Source organism: Struthio camelus, chromosome 6 (genome assembly GCF_040807025.1).
Source record: "Struthio camelus isolate bStrCam1 chromosome 6, bStrCam1.hap1, whole genome shotgun sequence".
Taxonomy (NCBI): domain Eukaryota; kingdom Metazoa; phylum Chordata; class Aves; order Struthioniformes; family Struthionidae; genus Struthio; species Struthio camelus.
The window spans coordinates 10,180,347-10,204,297 of record NC_090947.1 but is presented as its reverse complement, the minus strand read 5'-3'; the positions used below and the strand labels follow the sequence as shown (position 1 = coordinate 10,204,297).

The 23,951-nt window shown below is 37.6% G+C and overlaps 1 protein-coding gene across 15 annotated transcripts in view; it reads right to left on the bottom strand.

Moving 5' to 3' along the window:
• ALS2 (alsin Rho guanine nucleotide exchange factor ALS2) overlaps positions 1-23,951 on the bottom strand; it is a 61,628-nt gene that overhangs the window by 16,911 nt on the left and 20,766 nt on the right. For 6 of the 15 annotated variants that reach the window (XM_068948120.1, XM_068948128.1, XM_068948123.1 and 3 more), the window contains 18 exons: positions 19,802-19,881; positions 17,744-17,898; positions 15,174-16,087; positions 13,035-13,392; positions 11,953-12,121; positions 11,438-11,534; positions 10,941-11,018; positions 9,901-10,077; positions 8,193-8,364; positions 7,626-7,806; positions 5,876-5,941; positions 3,137-3,299; positions 2,236-2,367; positions 1,879-2,007; positions 1,424-1,494; positions 943-1,009; positions 470-672; positions 269-334 (listed from right to left, as the gene is read on the bottom strand). In XM_068948120.1, the coding sequence (XP_068804221.1) occupies positions 269-334; positions 470-672; positions 943-1,009; positions 1,424-1,494; positions 1,879-2,007; positions 2,236-2,367; positions 3,137-3,299; positions 5,876-5,941; positions 7,626-7,806; positions 8,193-8,364; positions 9,901-10,077; positions 10,941-11,018; positions 11,438-11,534; positions 11,953-12,121; positions 13,035-13,392; positions 15,174-16,087; positions 17,744-17,898; positions 19,802-19,821 (3,218 nt within the window). In that variant the 5' untranslated portion in view covers positions 19,822-19,881. Of the gene's footprint in view, positions 1-268; positions 335-469; positions 673-942; positions 1,010-1,423; positions 1,495-1,878; positions 2,008-2,235; positions 2,368-3,136; positions 3,300-5,875; positions 5,942-7,625; positions 7,807-8,192; positions 8,365-9,900; positions 10,078-10,940; positions 11,019-11,437; positions 11,535-11,952; positions 12,122-13,034; positions 13,393-15,173; positions 16,088-17,743; positions 17,899-19,801; positions 19,882-20,920; positions 21,613-21,722; positions 23,943-23,951 lie in introns of those variants that run through there. The other 9 variants (XM_068948124.1, XM_068948131.1, XM_068948125.1 and 6 more) reach the window with 4 other exon arrangements.

Genomic DNA, 23,951 nt, shown 5'->3' with positions numbered 1-23,951 from the left:
AGTTAGTTTTAGGTTTTTTGAAAGGGCAAGTTTTTAGCAAGCAATTATCATCTGTCGTGAAGGAGAATATGCCTCTGGATAAATGATAGCTTCTTCTCTATGTATCGACATATATAAATGGATAGATATCTATATTTTGTTAGTGTGCATAACCCTGAATCAATGAGACTTGTTGCAAAACCTTTAAGTAAAAGGACTTGCTTGTTTTCACCTATAGTAAGTTTTGTTTTCTTGCCCTCTGTCTCTGCAGGTAGGGAGAGGATCTTACCCATCCTCCAGCCCAGTCCGGAAAGTCCCAGAGTACATTCTGCCATCCGCCCACTTAAGGATCCCTCTGGAAAATACATAAAGTACAAGTTAATCAGTTCACTTAACACTTCACAAACACTTTCTGTGAGTGAATCTACTTCTTATTGATACGGCAGCCACTTCATTTCGTTCTCAGACTGTTAGGTTCAAATACTTTTACCTGCCATGGGGTTTCCCTGAAAGCCATCTCCCATTGTACATGGCATCCTTAAGTCGAGGGTCTTTATAGAAGGTGTATTTGGCGCTACGAGAAATAGGAGGTTCCTGTCGTGGAATGTTCCCACCAGCTCCGTGTAGGATTAAGTCTGAGGTCCCTCTAAGGGCCTGATCCACTGCTTGGCTTATTGCCCTCAACCACTTGGTCTGAAACAAAGTGTTTAATCACAGAATTTAGTTAACATCTGTCTTTGCATTCAATCTCACCTTTAAGACAACTATTACGATCTCCTTTTTGTTCCTCAGTACAGTATTGTAAATTGTACCATTGCTACCGGCCAAACAGCATGCCAAGTTGTAAAAAGACTTCATTCTTGGTTAATATTAGGCAGTATTTCTCCCCATTTGGTTTCAGAGTAGGAGATAAAAATTTCATTCATATCACTGAAGCCATGCAACATTTGCAGATGTGCTTACCTTTTCCTGTGGTGTTGAGGAAAGAAGAACAAACTGTTCTTCTGGAGTTGTAATCTTCAAACCATTCCTACACAGAAAAAATAAACAAATACTTTAACCTAGTGAAATTTCATCCTGCAGAGGGCAAGGTTCCTTAGAGCATGAATACTGCAGCTTCCCTCCCTCACCCCAGGTAGCATTCATTTTAGTATAAAGTCAGCAGTAAAAAGAACCAGAAATGACTACCCACTTCCCTCTTGCCTCCACGTTTTTTCCCAGTGTTTATACAACTTAGTTCTGAGGAGGTTTTTTTTTTTTTGTCTGTCTGTTTTTAAGGCCTATAAATACAACAAAAGCCTTCCAACACAAAAAAAGATGGGTCCATGTGATTGCATCCTATTCTGCTCCAAGTTTACAATACTTAGTTCAATCGGTCACAGAACCCTCATCTTCCCTTCCCAACACATCTGATTATTTCAGCATCACAAATAAGAATACTTACACATTACCAGCTTCTTCTGAAAGAGTCTCTACCCACAGTGTGGACAAGGGAAAAATATGGTGCGTTGAGAACTGTAGGCAAGGAGAAAGGGAGGGAGGGAGAAGAGAAACTTCAAATACTGATGCATACTCTCCCCCACCCCTCACTGCACCTTCTCTAAACAATTTTTTCCTTCTCTTCAAAGACTAAGGAAAATAGAGCATTACAGGCTCCTCCTATGCACCATGCTTACAAAAGTAGCCAACAGAAACTATGCCAGCCACAAGACAACAGCAACAAAAGCACCTGTTAATAGATCATTTCCATTTTATTTGGAAACATGGAAACATTATCACTTTCATGTGTTCAAACAACATTGCGATGAACGGTACAAAAATCTTCCTTTGCTATATGGAAAATACGTGATTTTGTTTAAAGCAGAAAAAGCTTTTGCTCCAGGAGACAAGCTGTCTTACCTGAGCATGCACCAGAGCATCATTAAAGAGAATGAACCAGTTGACAGAGAATCTCCCAGCATGCTGCAGGGACAACCCCCGATTGCTACTTTCACAGATTAAACGACGTTCTGGCTTCCGCAAGGAGTCCTACAAGTAGGGTTAAAAATAAAAGTCACAGAAGCTTACTTCTTATCGATTTTGATTGAAGGTCAGGGCTATCAGAAAGGTCAAACCTTTCTGAAGTTGAAGTACTACAGCAAGAACGCTCAAAAGAATGAGAAGTGCAACTGGGACAGTAGCATCAGTATAGACACAAGGTACAATGCTAACAGCAAGAGGTTCCAGCTGCTAATGGACTGACAAATGCCATCATACCGTCATTTTCCCAGGAAAGGTCTTCCAGAAGCCCAGTGTATATTCTGCTTCTTTCCTTTTTCTGCTAAGATGGACAGCAAGGCTCTCATAACAAGAACTAGAATCCTGTAACTTTTGGTATTCTGGAGATGCCTATAGGGCACAAAGTAAAGACGGTCCTGAGAGTGCTTCTGAATGTACCAACAACATTAACCAAGCTTCAGTGTAACAGTCCATTTTATTGAATCAGCACTTGAATGTATGACAGCTCATCTGGTTAATAAAGTAAAACAGGAAGCTAAGTTACTTTCTTAGTCACATATCCTATTGGTGTGCTGAGTATTATGAGAAAGGTTCCCCGAGCATTAAAAGCAATCATGCAAACATTGTATGTTAATAATTAATCCTCACTGGCACCTCACAGGCTGTAGCTGAAGAAACACTACTACTTTCAGGAGGAATACTTTAAATGACTATAATGGGATGAGCGATCAAGTAGCTGTTATTCCTAGTCAGTCATCCTTGCTTTCAAAGGAACATAATTATATATGCCTAAGTGACGAAAGTCTAACTAATATTTATGCAGTATTTTTAGTACAATATTAAAGCCAAGGATCACTATGCTAATGATGCCAGATGGAACTGATGAAGAACAGGCAAACAAGATAATACATTTGCTATTAAGAGCTCAGACACACAAATAAGTTATGGAAGGCTAATACATTTTTGCTTGTCATGTGATATGTACAAGCACATGTAAGAACGTGCAAGTAAACGTGTACAATCTTTCCCTGCAACAAATATAAGTTTGAGGTAGCTTTGCTGCAGACTAATTACCTGGCACTCGCTTCATACGGTTACTTCTGAGCTGTAAGTTTCACATGTATATTTATTCAGTTATAGATAACCAAAGACTGCTTACCACTTCAAAACATGTAGCAAGCTTTAGCAAAGTTCTAGCATAATTATGAAGTCGTCCAAACGGCATGAAAAACAGAGCATTTAGAACTTCCACTAGCTGAGTGTTTTCCTCATTCACCTCAGATAGTTTCTGTAACAGCTCCTGGTTTTTACTCAAGAAGTCTCTAAATGATGGGACCATTGGGGAACAGAAGGAAGAAAGAAGAAAAAGACAGTTTGACATAAGTGCTGTTTTACTTGCACAATCAGTGATGCTAGCCAAGAACGCCCCTTTTGGATTATCATAAACCAGTAAAAATTAAGACAAACACATGCCGCTCATTAATCTATTCCCAATTTTTAAGGAACTGCTATAATACAGTCATGCAGATCTCTGCCAACTGCAACACAACTTGCTTGTTGATTTCTACTCACATGCTCAGTCATTAAATTGGTTGAAGAAAGTTGACTAGTTTTCCCCACTTGGAGAGTTACTAATTGCCTTTTTCCCCTTTAACTTTTAGCCAAAGAGCTAAGACAGATGGAATGACTTCCCCGTAATTGTTAAGAGTAGTGAGTTTCCAACACTGTTGACAGACTCATGAGATGGCCTGAAAGGATCTTAACTTTGCTCCAGTGCGCTTCCTTAAGTATAGCCAAACAATCTCTTCCCCACCCCTGTCCTTCAAGGAAACTAACCAGTTTCCCCCTAACTAGAAAAATTACATCCTACCTCAAAGAAAGGCAGGAAATCTGTTCAATCCTCAGTCTGATTTCCAAGAGGGAGAACTAATCTAGTTCAGAGAAGAAGAGGGAAATGATTCTGAAGACAGCGTATTAGCACACAAAAATCAGGAATTCTTCACTAAAAGGAAAACAAGCCTATTTTTTTCCCCCCTCTCCTCCATCATATCTGTGTGCACACATGTGCTGGCATATATGACACATATTTGAAGTAATACACGTCCAGCTGGGAAGCGTTAGAACAGCAAGCTGCAAGAATCAAGCGAGGCTGAGAAAGCAAGCCCCAGGGACAAAGAAACAGCTCAGAGAACTGCTCAGCAGAGTCCCTAAGAGTTCTACATTAGTAAGATGCCGTTTCACACATACCAGACTCACGTACCTTGTCTAGGCCTACTAAGGAGATTTAGGAACTTTTGATCAACAAACATTGGGAAGAAAGTCCTCTTTAGAGAGGAAATCATATTTCTTACTTGTAAATTTAACAATCTGGATGATTTGCATTTTTGAGGTCCTCATATGGGAGGGGTCTCTCTATAGAAAGTGTTATATAATAATAGATTCATCATGAGTATAGGTCTTGTCTACTCTTTCAGATGAAGTACCCCAAAAACCTGCCAACAGTGAAGATTTCTACTGAAACTAGTACAAAAAAAAAGAAAAAAAAAAGAAAAGGACTACTTGTAACAAATTCACATTGCAGAATATCTGTAAGAGCCAAGCTGACATCACTAACCATTGCCTGAGACAGTATCCTGCAGGGCAGGGGGGCTCTAAACATAGAATCATTAACTGCAAAGATAGTCTTGCCTTCCCGTTGCAAGTAACGGAACAAAACTTCTAAAACATCTCCTCCCTGAAGCTTCAGAACTTGAAAAAGTGTTATTTGCCTAATGAGACCCTGGTTGCAGTAGGAAAAGCAGTCACACATGACAGTGACACCTGATGTGAAGAATTCACTACAAGTCGTTTCTGCATCCAGAACTTTTCAACACTAAGTATAAACAAACTTACGCTTAGTTAGCTAGCTGCAACTTGAACTCAGACTTGCTGTAATTCACCTTAAAAAAAGACTGTCGGTATCTCTCTGCAGTAGGATTTTATATTTAGCCATTGGCACTAGTCCTCAGGTGCCAAGGATTTCTTGTATTAGGTACCTTGCCATTTCAAAGAACTTCCAGTACCATTGCTCACGCTATGTTAAAAGCGCTCCATAAACAGCTTTAATAGAACACCACCAAAATTACTGAATTTAGGAAGGAATGTAGTTCTGCTGACATCAGCAAACAAACTCTTCATTACAACAACTTTTTCGCAGCACTAGGGTGGAAGATGCACAGTGCCATTACTCTATTTTCAAAATATTTTTAACGGAGAAAAGGCTTTACTCTGAGATCTATAACTTCAAAGATATTGTCTCAGGCCTCAAGACATAGCATTTATTTAATGCTCTGAGCATTCATACACGAAACAGAGTAAAGTATCTTTGAGAGTAAAGAGAGTAAAGTATCATAGAGGATACCTGTGCAAAAAATGCTCTGAAATAACGCAAAAATACAACACAACACTTCTGTAAATTTAGAGAACTCAAACTAAATAGAATTGGTATCACCTACTCTTAATTCTTAAAGAAAGTTTGCTGTCTGTGTTTTATAAGTATCAGTAAACACTGAATAGATGACAAAAATTTAGCCTTAAGACTAAGCTTTAAAGAATCTTATCCGATGTACTTATTCAGATTTCACAGAATTTACACTTTATGCTTTTTCCCTCTCCTTTCTCCACTTTCAAGATAAAGCAACTGCACTCAATCAGCAGCATTTAAACTTAAATTGTTATCACATCTGAGAGCAAGTGACTTTCTTCCTCTGATGGAAAAGAAACTAGTACTTAAGTATGCTGACACTGAGTTATCACATGCTTGTTGCTACATACATGCACATATACGCATACAATTCTTCAAAATACAATTGTTTGGAGTTTTTGATCAACTAGAAAATAACGGTAAAGGTTTTCTTACATTGCTGGCTTTGCAAGGAGCATAAATCCTCCCATTACCAGGAAGTTTGTTACTGACGTGCAATACCTAAACCAAGAAAGAAAAGATAGCTTCAGTTTCAAACTAAAAACATCTCTGGAAAATGACAACAGTTGACATTTCAACTGCTTACCAATGACAGCTGCACGTTTTACTCTAGAAGTTTAACTACTTGAGAAAATATTAAACAATGAGCTACTTGACGTACTTAGCATTCACTTTTCATACTGAAGGTAGGACATGCATTACTCCCATCTTTTTGCTGCCACTAGTGCAATGCAGAGAGATTACTTTGGAACAGAAACTTTGGAGTTTCCCCCTTTGAATTTTGGAGTTTTCCCCAAAATTAGACATGTACAGAGCAGGTCATCTGTTTCTACAGATGAAGGCTGCTAGCTTCTAATTATCTTCAAGATGGGAATTTCTTTTTTCCTGCTATTCAAAATTCTACCTCTTGCTTCTCCCCTACTGAAAAACAAAACCATGAAGAAATAATTCAGGACACTTTTCTCCAAGGGGAGAGGTCTCAGTTCAACACAATTAACAGACAGTACTCATGTTGCTTGATGGACCCTTGGAAGATGCTAAGATGAGGAGCACACATAGGTTTCAACGCCATACACAGAAATGTGTAAAGCATTAAGAAAACAGAGGTGGACAGCAGAAAACAGGCAATAACAAAGACAACAGAAAATAGATATTTCAGTCTTTGACAGGGACAAAAAAGAAATTAAGAAAAACCTAGTCTGAGCAATAACAAAAACCAGCTCTGGAAATCCAAGTTACAAAAGAATTGAAATCAGAGAGATAGCAAGAGAAGAGAAGAGAATACCTTCCTACAGTTATGAACAACTCATTTGATAAACTTGTTGAGTTTAAAAAAAAACAAACAAACTTACTGCATATTCAAAAGACTACTGCATAGCAAATGAAGTTTGTGATCTTGAAACTTTGTTCTCATATGGATTTTCAGGTGTCTAGTAATTGAGACTACCTTCAGAGAGGACATTTTTAGGGTCTCCCCCTCTGTCAAGCCAGTATTTTCACAAAAGCCTATAGGAATTAAGTACGTTGAGACCTCTGCTAAGTTAGGTTGAAACGATCCAGTAGCTACAAAAGTTATTGAGGATAAAGACATCAGACAACCTAATCACATAGATTTTCACCTCCCAAACCAACTAAGCACATGAATATAATTCAGACTTAATTCTGGGTAATAGAGTAGCTCAAGCTTCCAGGTGAGAGGCATAATGCCAGTTATTTGGCAAATACCAGGATAGAAGAATTGTTCATCCAGGATGCAATTTTTAGTTACTAAGTTTTGGTAAGGCATTTTGTAACCACACTAAATCCCAAAGGTAGCTTTTACTTAGTAGCCTAACAATATCTACTCTATTACATTGTACTACAATATCCTAATTATTAGGTAACAATCATGTCACTCTACAAAATATATAAACAGCCAAAAATGAGTTTACACAGAGTTTTACACTAGGACAACCAAAACTGTCCAGTCTGCTCTACTAACAAAGATCTCGAGATACATAGCTCAGTACAAAGTGGATTACTCTCTATGTAATATCCTCCATAAATTTTAAATTGCAAGAATAGAGTTTACATGGTAGTTTCTTATGCTGTTTTCCTTATGATTACTTTCCCCTAACTCAAGGCTTGTTCTGCTCACTAGATTAAGCTCGCAGAGACTCAAGATGAGAGAGAACTGGATACTTGCTCAGTGTAACTATCCAAGAAGAGACTGGAATGCTTCAGGATGGCCAAGCTCCTGGCTTCCTTTACTCCACGAAGAAAACTACTTAAAGAAGCTCCATGTTGACCAATGAGATAGCATAACTTGCTGAACCTGCTTGCCATTTCCTGTAACAATTGGATTGTATTTGCATTGCCCAAGTTATCTGCAACAGAACAGAAAGCAATTTAGCTTACTTTACAAGAAAAGAGCACCCACTAATAAGGAGCATCCATTAATTCCCCCACACTACTATTTCATTGTTTTATCAGCAATTTCACTTCCTGGCAACATTATTCAGAATCAAGAATTCAATGATCTTAGACTAAATATGGCTCAAGCCATTAAGTTATGGAACAGTTAGGAAAGTGCAAATACTAATAACATCATGCAGATATCAAAATGCAGCTGCATTTCACTAATTGCTCCAAGACAGGAGTAAGATCTTAGCTTTGTATTTAAAATATACAGCTACTTTTAAATTTTGCATTAAAAAATTATTTAGAACCTAAGGGAAATGATAACAAAGGGTAAGTTAAAAGAAGTTCTTACCTAAACCTAGAAGAGGTCTAAGCACCTGAGATTTGATCTCACTCAGTTTAAAATAAAATCTTCTCTCAGTAGAGGCCAATTCATGCAAACTGGCAATATATCCCATTATGTTTTTGTCTACCAAGGCCAAACAGTTGTCTCCACCAGCTATCACGTTGCTTATGTACCCTATCTGAAAGGGGAAAAGGAAAAAGAAAGAGAGCAGCTTTTTTTTTTTTTTTTTAAACCTTCCAAGTTAAGCTTAGAATGATACGCAATAAAAGATCTATATCTTTCTTAGGGCTAAGTAGCAGTATCAGTTACCCATAACGACAAGCAATTCATTCAATAGTGGCTTAGTACGAGAGCGATAAACAGAAGAAACATTTATAGCCAATGCTGTTCGTTTTCCTAGTATTGACACAGCCTATGAAGTAACAAATGGACCATCTTTTAAGATGGCTCACACAGCTGTTACTTGTGAAGAGATAATGACCACCAGTTCGATCACTTATATGCATTAAGAAATGTATTGCAGTTCTATCAACAATACTGATATTAACTAACATCATCACATTAGCTACTTCTCCTAATAACTAGGAAGCAAGGATAAGAAGAGTTTAATATGATTACTCTCTGAACTTAATGTTGATTAATAAGAGTAACAATACAGTCCCAAAAAAACTGGACTAGTACTACTTGTATTACAGCTCACAGTTGTAGGAAGCAAAATTTTTCTCCAGAGTTTGCACAAGTGCCACTGATGCACTCTGACTCCTCACTAATTCTACTTCACATGCAATAGTGTAAAGCTACTCAGCGTTTGAGCGTTTGACCATCCCATGACTGAGATGCCACCCTGTAAGAGAAGGGAAGGGAACGGCTAGCAACAATCTTACAGAAAAAATATGAGTGTGTATGTGCACTCCTCAAAACCACTCTCCAGTTGCTCTTCTGCTAGATCTAGGGAAAGAGCAATGATATCCAGAACAGATGAGAGACAGAGGCGCTTTCTACCCTGCCTGACTCCTGCCTGCTGCCTTAAACTCAGGCTGGTCTGAAACCAAAGAGCTTGCAGCAGGACATGGAGTCAAAGCACACAGTCCCCCACTTCGGACCAACTTCAAGGCAGCTACAATGAGATTCAGCTTGGTAATGAAAATTGAAGAGGGTAGCCTCCTCTCTCCCATAAATAAGCAAATGCTCTTTCTGGTGCCTTTGCTCAGTTTCTCCTTTACACCCAAGAGAAAGGCCAAGGGTGGGGGAAGAAGATGGTCCAGAACTCTGGGAGACCTTCCACCCACTCGCAAATAGATTCATAGGGAATGGAAGAGAATATAGAGCTGGGGCACAAGCAGGCAATGCCTTCAGTCATTCAAGAAACAGAAGAAAAGAGCAGCAATGGCATCAAAGAATAAACTCATGAAGAAGGTGAAAACAAAGCATGATATGAGGGTGCACTCCTGCAACATGCACATATTGGAGGAAATGGATTAGAGACATTGGAAGCACCTCCCTTTCCCTCAGACACAAGGAAAGACAATAAACAGGCAAGAAACAGAACAACACTAAGAGGCCTCCTGGTTGCCCCATGTAACCATCCTCCTGGTTTGGCTACAAGGAGTCAGTTCCTTGACTAGACACTCTTAAAGCTAGCCGAAGAACCTGTACTGTGCCATTTCAAAAGTTACCAGTAGGACTGCACTAACTTAAAGGAAACACCACTCACCTTACTACATGATAACAACAGAACTGGACTCTTCGTACAGTTATTTTCATATAAATCTTTTTCTGTTGTTGTCTCCTGGCCACTGTAATATAATCCAGGTTGGAAGTCTTCCTTGTCTGTTAAGAACAGGGAATAATCTGGTCCTGCTGCTGTGCTCCAAACACCGTCACCAAACACCTGAAATTCAAAAGGGAGGAAGAAACATGAAAAATCATCATCCAAAGCTGGAAGTAGAAGAGTTCCCAATGCTTCTGGCTGCACAAGCCAAAAATAGACCTGACAACACACAAAAGTATTGCAATAACTCATCATTTTTCAACATCAATGTCTCATCAACAAATATTTGTGCTGTGCTTTGCTGTTTTTTTCCCCCCACTCTGCTTTACAACAGCTGATCTACTGTCTTTAAATTATAAACTTTTTATTTTTAAATGGACTTCAGGTAAGCTTGATGAAAGTTAGGACACTAATCTGCCCTCTCCATTTAACTGGAAACTCTATGAAGGTGGGAGACAGCTGAACATTAATTTTCATAAGGCCTAAACAGGAACACTCTATAAATAGTTTTCCACAAAGATAGGCAAGCATCAGAAAATACAGTCAAGGGTCCGATCTATCCCAAAAATCATAATTTGGCTATTCACTCAATGCAGTGAAAAGCCCAAAGCAGACAAAAAGTCCCCGACCAAAACAGCACTTATTTCAAAGTCTCAGCATCACAACATTAGTATCAGAGAAACCAATAAGGCAGAAGTGAAATCTGATCAGAAGATAAAGCTGTCAAATTGAAGAAAAAAGGCAAAAAAAAAAAGAATCCCCCCCCCCAAAACAGTTGACATTTATAGAAATTAATTGTGGCGTAGATTTTCACAGGCTCCTGTAACGAGCAGTGTCACACTATAAATCACAGTAATTAATGAATCTACTACTTCATAGCACATGGAACCACAACCAAGATCAGTTTATAGAAATTAGTTTATGCTCACTCTTATAGAGAGAGGCCCTAAACTGAACAAAATAAAATATAGAAAACAAAGTACCTTTGCAAGACGAGGGACTGTTGTTGGGGAATTTAAGTGACCAAGCTGGCCAGAAGTATTCCTGCCCCATGAATATACCTGTGCAGAACACAGCCAAACATCAGAACGTAACAGCATATACACACGGACACATACTGAATTGCAGTAGTACAACACATCAACTGTGCAAACAGACACAAGTCAAGGGTATCAAATATATGTACCAAGAAGCACCTTCCTAATCTCCACTGTCTGTCTATATTCTCAGATTTTGTCTTCTCATGTTCAGAAACGGAATGTGCCTTATCAAGTCATCAATCTTTAAACATAATATTGATGACACAGGCACAAATGTAGGCAGAAATATAACTAAACCTCCACTAGGCACAGTGCTTCCAACTCTCCTCCCACAAATGGGAACAAATGTTTAGAAGCAAAAGAAACAAAAATAAACCTAGAAAATAGCAAACATGACACTCATGTCATAAATAAGCAATAAATTATATTATCACTTGTACCTGGGATTTGGCAGTGAGAGCTAAGGAATGATGGCCACCAGCAGACAGCTGAATCACTTCTTTGCCATCTAGACTTTTCACACACAGTGGCTGAAGCCTGTCAATCCCCAGAACCCATAAAGGAAAAAAACCAAAACACTATCAGAGGAATTCCTAACATGAAAATAAAATTTGAGTTTCATTTTTTCCCAAGCACATTAGAGAAAAATACATGGAATCTTTTGGCAATAAACCAGCTTAGTTAAAAAAGGTTCTAAAGGGCAAAAATTCATGATGAACCTCACCCCAGAGAGGACAATACAGTCAAAATTTCATCAAAACTCACAGCAGTTACAAGGGAGAAGTTCTGACTGACCTAGGTTTAGTGAGAATATAGCATCAAACATATTAGAAGAATCTGAAGTCAGACAGCTTAAAGAATCCAAAGTAAGGAAGTTGACCAATTCTGAAAGTTTAGTACTTGAGACTTCCTACTGACCTGCTGAATAAAGAAACTTTTCTCAGAGAAATCTCACCTTGGCAGAACATCACCATGTCCTAGTTGTCCTTCTTTCCCCTTTCCCCAGCTCCATACCTCCGTTCTTAGAGACGGTAAAAGAGCATCAGCCTCACCACTGTAGGTTGGAGTCAGAGCTACAGTCCTCATTTTTGCCCGCCCAACTTTCCGTAAAAGCCTAGGAGAAACTGAAAACAAGCCAAGAGAAACTTAAAAAAACAGTTTAAGGCTTAAACAAACAAAAAAAAGCAGCCCCTCATTTCAGACAGATACACCACTACACAGACTTTCTTACACAGTAGGAATATCATTCAAAATAACTGATCAAGGCGTCTCTAGGAAGTCTCAATTAAGATTCAGAGCAAACGCTAAAGTCTAAGAAGCTAGGTTACTCAAACAGAAGCAACATGCGTGCTAAAAGTAGATATGTCCTAAGAAAGTTTTAGAGGCTATTAGAGAATAATGGGCATATGGAAACTATGTGGCTACACTAAAGGAAATGAACAAAAATGAGCTATATATAAAAGTAAGCATATTTTGAAAGAAAGCATATCCTTGCAGTGAACATAAGTATTCCAATAACTCCTAAAAACTCCTCACAGATCCAAAAATCAATAGAGAACTAAACCATATAACTCTGCATACAGAGCAATTAACAACATTAAAACCTGCAAGGAAAGAAGCTCACTAGCTTTGAAGCTTAGTAATTGGAACTAGACTGTTTCTAGGGCCTTGGCTCAAAACCAGCCCAATGCAGTAGGGATCAACAGCCACACAGATCTTTACCTGCTGTGCAACCTATACGAAAGGCAGTTAGCTGTCTCAGGTCATTTTGTAAAAGATACCCAATCTACCACAGTGAGCCCACCTCACTCACGAAGAGCATTCCTAAGCCCACTATGCTTTTGATTTTATTAGAAGGCAGTACTTGCTAGCCCTTCCCCCCATCCCCCACCGTCAGGTCCTCAAACATAGTTTATAATTCACAAAGACCTTTAGCAGGGGATTAAATTCACATCCAAGTATGTGGTGTCTTCAGTACAACCCTTCACAATATTATAACTTTTCCAGTCTCTTGGATTTCCCAACACACACTCTTACCTTGTGACAACAAGCCAGGCAGGGAAAGTCTTCGGCTGACTCCTTCAGATTCCTCCTCTCTAATATCTACTAAACTGGAACTCTTCTTTCCTTGCATGGATTCCAGTCTGACCTGCTCTTCTCTACTGTCTTTCAGACCTTCAGGCCCTGGGGAACCGCTGCCATATTGAGATCCCACTTCACTTGAAGATGGGCCATAGAAGTTCATTACTTTCTTCAGAGACAATGCTCCAGCTTCATACGTAGCAGCTACTCTCACACCAACTGCTGACGCACAAGAGGCCACCAAGCTGTTCAAGGCGGATGTGCTGGTACTTGGAGGGGCCAAGATACAAGCACTGAGTTGTTCTTGAGAAGGCTAAAACCAAAGGAAAAAAAAATCAAAGCATATCATATCACAGAGCATGTAACAGTGGGACAGCAATATACATATTCACTGTTCAAACTATGTCCTAAACTGAATGAGACACTGTGATGAAGCTTTTTATACCTACATGTAAGTCCATTCCGCAGAATCACGTTTTGTAAGGTAAGACTAAGCACCACTTCTATATGAAGTGGGCTTTGTCTGTTCCTTGTAGCTCATCCATAAGAAGGTGTGGATTTTTTTTTTTTTAAATAACAAAAATTGTGCCTTTGCAAAACAAAAAGGGATTTAATTTTTGGCTTATTAGCAGCTTCTCTGTCACTGATTAAAGTGCATCAGTGAGCACATTGTATTTACAGAAATATATGTTCCCTTTTTAATATATTAAAATATATATTTATTATAATAAGTATATAATAAATATATATTTTAATATATTAAAAAGGGAACAAACAGAATGATTCATTGATTCATTTTGCAAGGTCTATCTTAAGACCATTCCGTGCTATATGTCCACTTACGCTACTGTCATATCCATATAAAGCATAGTTAATAGAACAGGGAGCTGAGAAAGGCAGCATGAAACTACTTGTTTCAGTAGTTTCCCAATGGCAGGAGTGCTTAGATGAGCCTGAGGAGCTCACAACTGCTGGATCACATTTGTCTCAGCAAAAAGCTAAAGGAAGGATAACTGTATTAAGATAACACTTCTTTCTCCAAAATAAGTTTCCCTCATGGTAGGGAAACTTGCTGAAACTCTAACACCATAACAAAGTTATGGGATATTTTCTTTTATTTTTAATACTACTTAATGTTTTTCTTTTTGGAAGCAGAGATGATGACAAAAAAATAAGTCCTGTTAAATGGTGATATTTATTCCCTAGAAGTATACTGAAAAAACTCCTATAGTAATTATTAAAAAAAAAAAAAAAGACTTATACACAACATGAGAATGACTACAGAATTCTGTTAGACTAGTTTTCTGTCTAATAGTTTTTGGCTTGTATTTTCCTTTCTCCTCCTCCCCTTTAAAATATATATATTTTTTAATTAGTTGAATAGGTAGTATTTGGGCGGAGAGCTGAGAACAGTGTTTCCTGAAGCTTTGTCAAACGTTTTCTGAAGTCTATTAAGAAGTTATTACTTTACTATTCTGCAATAGCATTAAAACAGTACAGTTGAATCATTTTCTGCATCATCCAAAGCAAAACAAATATTACTCGTTTCCCATCCCTTTTATAGTTTCATGGAACAAACACGATTAACATCAGAGGCCTTTAGACTACATTTTAACATTATCTTTTCAATCTTTACTTCCATCCATAATTTTTGATTGAGAAATTAGACAGATTTGTAAGGGATTCGTTCTATGTAGAGAAAAGAAAGTTTTACCTTAAGGGTAAAATAGCCAAGTACCAGCTTACTGTCCCACACAGACAGGAAATGCATGCATCAATAAAGGGCTGGAGAAGAGAACGGGAAATAGGCCGTCTTGGTTCTGGTACTATGGACCACAGAGGCAACGCTGGAGCACTGTCAAGGCTGCTCACATTAAAGGCAGCTTACAACTGAATAAGGATGGTGGACAAAAACTTCCACGTACAAGCTGAGAGCCATCACAGAGAAAAAACACTTTTTGAAACTACAGAAACACCCTACTTACATTAAACGCTAACAGAATACTTCATTTGTTATCAGTTCAAACACAAAACATCATGTACACAGCATAAGAGGAGTTGTAGCACATTAAGAGCTGGTTACTAGGTACCAACCTGCTCAGGTTCTGTACTGATGCTTTTCTCCAGGCTCTCATTTAATGAATTATCTGACAAATTGTACTCTTTCACTTCTTTTTTGTCGGGGAACAGAATATTTGCAGGACTAGAGATTCCACTATCTTCCTGTCCATCACTGTTGGAAAGCATGCTTGCTCCATCAGATTCTAAAGCAACAAGCATATGTTCTTCCACAATGGATTTCTGACAATCTTCACTTTGGCTACCTGCTACACTTTTTCCTTCTAGGGTCTCCAACGAAGGACAGGAGAGAAGATTTTCTCTTCGGGTATCAGCCAGTGTTACACCCAGTGGGCAACAGTGACTATCTGATATGATTACATGATCTTCCTTGTCTGTCATGGTAATGAGAAGTTGGCTGCAATGATTGCACCTCTCTGGGATAGGCTTCATTTCCTGCACAGGAAGGCATTGTACCAGAGCCAGGCTGTGGTAAGCTCCACAAGCAACCTGGAGCACAACGCGTCCTGCCAGGTGCTCTACCTTCTGCGGTTTTATCACCGGGAAAGTTGTTGTTATGAGACCCAGCTGGCAGCCACTCCCCCAGGCCCATACCTCCCTGCTTAGCGATAGTGCCAGGGTGTGCTCCTCTCCACATGCTAGCTGCAAAATCCTGACCGATAGCAGAGGACTGGTTTCCGAATCAGAAATACTGATGGGTTGCGGTTCTGGCACATATGGTTGATTAGCAACTGCACATTGGCCAGCAGAATTGTTTCCCCACATGTAGACCACACCACCTTCTGTTACGGCTCCATTATGGAAGCTGCCAGCTGCCACTGTAATAACATGCTGCCCAAGCAGACTATTTTCTAAGACGGGACTATTAGCATATGACTCCTCTGGTCCTGTTCTCCAGGGAAGTTTTCCAAAACTGTAGACCTCTCCACCTGAAAAAGATACCATGGTTTTAATGAAATTAAGCCCATACAACAACTGGAAAAGAGAGTCAGATGAACAAACATCAATTTTTAGCTTATTATAGGATCTGCCAAGCTATGGGTACTGATGTATGAAGGCTGCTGGCTGTTCTTTACTATTGCTACTGATAAGTTCTATACCTGGTATTAACATTACTCTGTGCATGCATGAACACTGCTGAGCTAAGTAATGCTTTTCTGCTAAAAATCCTACTATACCCAAGTTAAATGTATTTACTCAAGTCTATCCTGTTAAAAAAGGACCAATGAATGCTGATCCACAGTGAATACATAGATGAATAAATGCAATTCATCTTGCTGGTGAAAACTACTCGGAGGAAACAACACTGAACAGAAACGACACAAGAATTATCTTAGAGTACATAACACATTCTATTTCTGAAAAAATAACTTTAAACTTCACTCTTTCAAGTCTTCCCTGCTCTATACTACATGCATACAACCATGCTGGAAGAGCACATCAAAGTACAGTGCTCATCCTTCCATACAGGCATCTAGCTCCCCAAATGATACTGACTGTTTGCCATCCTAAAGTACAACAGGAAAACGTTGCCATAGCATGTGGAAACAGGGTAAATGTATCCTGCTACTGCTCTAATTTTTTTTTTTAATCTTTTAAATCACAAGGGCTCATCCCCTCCAAACATCCTTACCTGTATCTGACATGACTGCAGCAATGCCAATGCAAGTTAGTTCGCTAATTATAAAGAAAAGCAAAAAAGCATAAATCTATTTTAAGGATGATTTTAGACAACAGTTGTTCTGACAGTGATAAAAGAACGATAAATCATATTTGCAGACAACATCCTTCATAGGGCAGGAACATACAGGTAAAAAGTGTTTTTAATCATGAAAAAAAACATGTTCTCAAAAAAGTACTGGAGTTCCATAACAGCTCTGATAGATTTGAAACAGCTATAGCAGGTACTCCAATAAACTAACTTTTTTTTCTTTTTTTTTAAAATCTGAAGCCTGGTTTCATTCAAAGGCATTAAATTCTCTTTCCTCAGAGAATATCAGAGGAAAAAAAACAAACAAAGAAGCAAATTTCAGTTTATTCTTTACAACTGTATGCTCATTGATCATCACAAGTAAGGACCAAGCTATGCAAACACTTAAAGGCACTGTCTTTTAGAAATTCCTTTTTTGATTCACGGTGCCAAACTGATCACAAACCAAGACTCACTCTAATGCTTCTGCTGCTATATGTGCTTACCTACTTGTTTTTCCAGAAACCCACAGAAAATAAAGCTCTCGCACACTGCAAGCACTTGTTGATATACTGTCTTTTTGGAACGAAAGAAGTCACAGTAACTTTCATTTTGAGATAACAGGGTTCAGATTATGTTACCATCTTTGAACGGGAAATCCAGAGCCATTGTTAAGAGGAAAAAGAGCATGTAAGAAGCCACTCTGCATAAAATTTCTATTCCGACACAGTTTTAAGTGACTTAAAATAAGATGGAAATACTGGCAACATTATAAATCTAACAGTTGAGAAGTTATGTAAGACCTAGGGATTGAATCAGATAAAAACTAAGAAAAAAATGAAAATAATTAAAGCTCCTTATTGCCTCAAATCTTTAAAATGCACATATTTATTACCTTCTGTTAGAAGTAAGCCATGATTTATTCCAAGGGCTGCCTGTAATACAGTCTTTCCATTGAGGCCCGGAAGCCTTTCTGGAGTTACGGAGCAGGAACCAGCCTTCCAAACATAGACCAGGCCCCTCTCTCTGGCTCCTTCTGCCTCTTCTGAGCTACAAAAAGAATGGAGGAAACAGAATCAGCTTGCAGTTTTCTGTGGTTCAATAACGTGCAGTTTGCTTTTCATCTATGTGCGAAAGGCTGAGCAGCTCAGATATTAGCTTTAATTTCAGAAGGTCTATGTACTTCATTTAGAATTTGGTGATCTTAATTTAAATGTTATTTAAAGGAAAAACAAAAATCTTCAATAGAAAAATCATTAAATGTTTTTCATTTGTACTTTACTATCTCAAAAGCAGCTGACCGTAATGTTAGTAACCTTTAAAATATGCTTACTCACAACTAACAGAGCCTTTATATTAAATATTGTGTTTTTCGCTCACTATGAGGAGATCAAGTTAATACACACTTCTGCCACTACGTACACATATACATGCATATATATATTCTCAAGGAGACAGCTATGTCATTTCCACTCCCATGTGAGCAACTCTATTCCTATAGAAGTAGTGAGATTTATAACGTTAATTATTAGTGTGTTTGTTAGAAACTAGAACACTTCCAAAAATTTAATAATGCAAAACATAAATCAAATCCAGTAAATTGGAAATTAAAATGCAGAAAAACAGCATAAATGTGTGTTTATCAGTTACATACAATGTCAAGTGTGCTGGAGTTATACAAAAAGTTCTCAAACATTTGCTTTTAAAAATAATTAAGCAAAGGAAAACATTGTCTGCAGACTGTACAGTGAACTGACTGCTTCCATTCACAGTGTCTTCAAAACAACATACCCACAAGATCTCATCCTTTACCTACTTTCATTTCTACCTTCAGAAAGAAACTAAGGGTTTTTTTTTTTTTTGCTCTTTCAATACTTAGTGAGTTTCTCAGATTCAAATAAGCCAGTCATTCAAGTGAACTGAACCAAAAAAAATTAACCTTGAAGCACAAAGGAAGTATCCAGGCTTGCAGGAGTGACTGCAGCTATGCAGAGCTGCTTTAACACTTCAGCAAATTCTAGTATGAATGCTCAGTCAGTAACTTCTTCCATTCAGCATAAAAGAAATTCCTCAGAACTTTGACAACAACCATACATAACAGCAACTATTGATGTAATCACACAATTTAAACAAAAATATAATTTTAAACTTTAATATAGACTGATAGCATTTCGAGTTCAATGAAGTGTCTCCAAATTCATTTACATTTTCATATATAATAAATTGTTACCCACCCTAAAGGAAAAAGGAGGTTTAGTTCTTGAGCCATTTACTCCCTACGTAATTCAGCTCTTGTCAGCTTCACATGAATTTGTGAAGTGAAATATGGAAGGCAGTGAGAACAGCTTTGATGGAATGGCAATGGATGTGTAGAAGCAAACGCAAAAAGTAATGCACGTTTTCCAACACTGAAGAAATCCCAAGAAAAGCTCATCTGATAGGCTGCATTGCCTGCACCTTCTAACATGCAAGTAGCACACTCGAACAGCGAGCATCTATTCGTACTGACTCTGATTTCTTCTAAATTAAATTTTCCAAGTTGTGTTGCATAGGATGAGCAACACCTTTGTACAATGTGCCTCTCAAAGATCCAACATCAGGTGAGACTAACAAGCAGAGACGGACTCGTGTCTGTTCCCACTCCCAATATCTACTTGAACACACAAAAAACCCCACTTCTTCACTGTGATAGTGGTTAAACACTAGGATAGACTGCCCACAGAGCTTGTGCAGTTTGCAGCCTTGGAGATATTCACAATCAATTGAAAAAAAAAAAAAGTTACTGTTGTAATAAGTTGATAATTAAAGCTAAAGCTAGGTTACTCCTCTTCTCCTCCCCTTTAGCTCAGTTTATAAAATAAGACTAGGCTGACATCACTTACTTTCACAGGGCAATTATCAGCTGGCACATTTCAGGAAGCCTCTATGGCTTCACCTAGCTGCTCATTCTTACCTTCTTTCCTGTGAGTCCATCTGTCAGTGGCAGCACTCCATCACCACCAAATCATTCCTCTTTCAAAAGGAAGGCACAAACTGTAAAACATACAAAATAAACTGGCTATGTAGTTGCAAATAATACAAAGCTTTGCTTCTTGTTTCTTGCAGTTTATATACCATCTGTTAAATAAGTGAGCATTTCCACAACGTAAGAATGCTTAGAAGTATTCGGCTTGCATACACTGAGTTGGCAGACAAAAGCTAAACGGCCAGAGCTGTCCTACCTACTCATCTAACAATAGGTCTATTGTAAGGACAGATTAAACAAAATCTAGTACAGAGACAGAAATGAATTAGCCTAGGGATAGAATGAACTCTCCAAACTAGCAACACTATTACTAACTAATAAAATGTAGCATTTGGGATGCAACAGTGACCATTCAATGATTACTCATTTATTCTACAGAAAATAATTTTTTTTTAAAAAAAATAATTCTCAGTATATCACTCAGGAAATAAAGCAACAAAACAGATCCATTTTCAGTCTAATATATGACAGAATTCTATGCTCAAGCAACATTTATAAGGCATATGAATTTGTATGAGCAGTGAATGAGTTGAATTCATAACTGCATTCCTGAACCAAAATATACTTCATCATTGAAAACTATGGTTCTATTAAAGCCTGTGCAGAAATCTGACCAAGAGTTCAAAACAGTTCTTTACGCAAGTTGATACCAGAGTGCCTCTGAAGATCTGACAAGACCAGAGAAGTCAAGGAGGCATAAGTGGTTGCTGTACTTATTTTGTCCTTTTGATTTTGAATTTTGAAAGTTCATCCTTCACACTCATCACCTTTTCCATTTGCCATCATATTCTTAATAATTAAGAAAAAAAAATAGGAAATAAGATCCCTGGTTTGGGAACCCTTAAAGTCAGCTCCTCTTCCAGCATACTGTATAATTCAGCTGGAAAGAAGCCATATAATTTCAATCCACTAGAAAAGAGAGACCAAAAAAGAATTGTACGTGGCTTTCATACAACAAGCCCATAGTAACAGATTGGAGATTTTACAGTATTTGTTAAAAACCACAGTAACTACTATGTTAGCCTCTGCTTCAGAGGCATTCCATACCTGAGCAAGTAAATGCTGCAACTGAAGTTCTCTTCATCTTAGACAAATCTTTGTATTACTTTTCTTGTAATAAAAGGGAAGCTGCTGAGAATCCTTGTTTGTTTGTTTTTTAAATGCTCAATGAATTGTAATTTTCATTGATCTACTGCCTTGCTAGATGGAGTATTAAAAATTTTAAGTTACAATAATGCAGGCATATGATATTTACTGAAGTGAAATAGGTTTCAGACATAATTCCTTGTTACCCAACTTTATTTACAGCTGCTCTCTGATATCCACTGTAACAAAACCAGAAAAAAATTAAAATAACGGCCTTTCAGGACAGTGCATCTCCACGAAAAGAACCAGAATGAGTAGTCTGAAGCCCTTAGATAAAGGGAGTAGAAATAAAACATGGTCAGTTTGGATTATAAATTAGAGCTTTGTGTATGTTGTCTGCTGTATACAGAAAGTTTCAATTCACACTGGAAGCACTAATAAACACTGATGAATCACTAACTGAAATAATCAAATTAAATTCCATTTCTAACATAAATTCCAACACTTTCACTACATTATTCTGAATAATGAAGTATCAAACAGAATTATATATAGACAGAAACAGCAACAGCTCATATTTCCACCACAGTATCCAGTTTTCCAAATACAGGACACTGAAAATAAAGAGATTTGGACTTCTAGGTTGGCAAAATACTTATTTCAAAAAGATAAAGAGCCATAAAAATAAGAAATCAAATTCACATGATACAATAATATTGTGACGAGTCATATGCGTTTTGGACTTATATTAGAGCATACTTACTAGGAATACATTAAGTCAGACTTGCCAGCAGAAAATACTGCTTTGAATATACTTCCTTCCCTCCTTCCTAAAAAAAGGAAGGAAACTATAAAAGTTATTTTTCTAAAATATTAACTAAGGATGTCTCACAAGCAAAGAAAATATCATGCAGCACTTCAGTAGCAAAAGTTCCGATGAAATATCAGAAGAAAATGGAAGTGCGTTTCCAGAACTTCTGACTTTGTGATGCGTTCTTGCTCAGAATAAGTACTTTTGAATTTTTTTTTTTAATGTCTACTCAAAATCATCTAATTCTACAACTCATTTTCTTGAGGATGCTTCTCCTCTGTGAAGAACTCCAGCTTTGTGTATAAATATCAAATGGACTAGTGAATCAGATGAAGGGACTGGAGCTTCCATAGGTCTACTAGGATATTAATAATCATATAATTTACATGGTATGTATTTAAAATCAAGGAAGCGAAGCCTAAAATTATCAGCTTCTATAATTTAAGAATTAATCTAAGTGCTCAAAGAATTTCAAACATGAGGCTCAACTGCACAAAAATTTATTACATTAATTTTCATGAAAAATTCTGTTTATAGCAATACAGAGTTTAAAAAATGGGCAGCTGAATACTTGTTTTGCAAGACCTCCCTTAAGGCTCACATGAGAAGTGATTGATGTAATTATTAAGTAAGAAACCTGCAACACAGACAGACTAGAAATGAAGACAATAATACGATGGCAGTTGTGCATTTTGTTTTCACACATATAAAAGAAAAAAAAAAGAACACTTAAGGCTGCATTGCTAAGCATTTATGCAGATTAAGAAAAACAGCAGTCTAACTTATCTTCCTACAAATTAGACAGCTCTAAGACCCACTGTTAAATAATTTAAGTTCTGTGCAAGTTTTCATTCACTCCTACAACAGCATAATATTATTTCAGTTTCACAGCTAATACAAAATCCTAGTCTTTCACTTACAGCCACAAAATTAATTATAAATATAAAGCTCCTTATTTCCAGCAGGAATATGCTATTTTCTTTACTAATTTTCATCAAGTTTCACTTTATGTGATATTAATGTTGTAATATTACAAATATATATTTTTTTTCCCCACTAAGATTAGCGGAATTTTTATAAGTAGCTAAGTTTAATGCCCACAGAAGACAATAACCACACAGAATACATCATTCTCATAGTACGGAAGATTGGTATGATACCAGCACCTGCACTGCTCTGCCCACACATTTACATTCTACATTTTCACTTGCAGCATTGCAAGAGGAAAACTGCAAAGAGTGCTGAATAGTGCCAAACTATGAAATGGATTTGTGTTACGGACAGATAGCCACTAGCATGACACTGATGTCATACTTTCCACTTAGAGTGGAACGCTAAACCAATTTCTCCAAATTCTCTAGAAATCAAACACTACCACACCATAATACCTGCTAGGTCACAGGGAGTGAGTGACCTAGAAGAAACATTACACTGATTACCATGGAACCTTCACTGGACACTGACTGCTCAGTAATAAGCATCATAGGTTTAACAGTAATCCTAGATTCAAGGCTGAACAGGAACAACAGGTATGTCCCTGACTTTCAAAAATGCTGAACCTTCATCAGCCTCAAATATATATTGTCATCCTGTGTTTATTTACCTGCTACAGTTAGTAAATGGACCACATACTTCTACAACTTTATTAGATATTTGTTTACATATTTATAAACAAGCTTTTAATACATTTGTTCTACCATACATAGTCAATTTATACTAACAAGACTAAGTTTGTTATAGTTACACAAAATTATCTGCACAGGTTCTGAAGGGGTTATCTCCAAAGCTTCCCAGTTCAAAACAAAGTTGCCAATTTTACTCTCACCTAGGTTTATATAACTATTTATTACTGTTAACTGTGCTTCATCTATAAGGTGCTACCAGTTCAAGAAGCCACCCGGTTTCTGTTATCACTAACTAAGCATAACCAATATTTTTAACGCTGTGCAATTACTATCTGCCCAGAGCAAAATGAAATAACTTGTTACTAAAAGACAGTGGTGCTCCCTATAACAGAAGGCTTGATATTGTTTAGTTAGTGTTTTATTGTCACTGTGAATGAGTGACAACAGCAAACAAGATACAACAATAAAGGAATCAGAAAAAAGCAACAAAAATGACTTAGTATCAGTTAAAATAAGGCAGATGAAAATTAACTGCTAGAGCCCCTATTTTTTATAG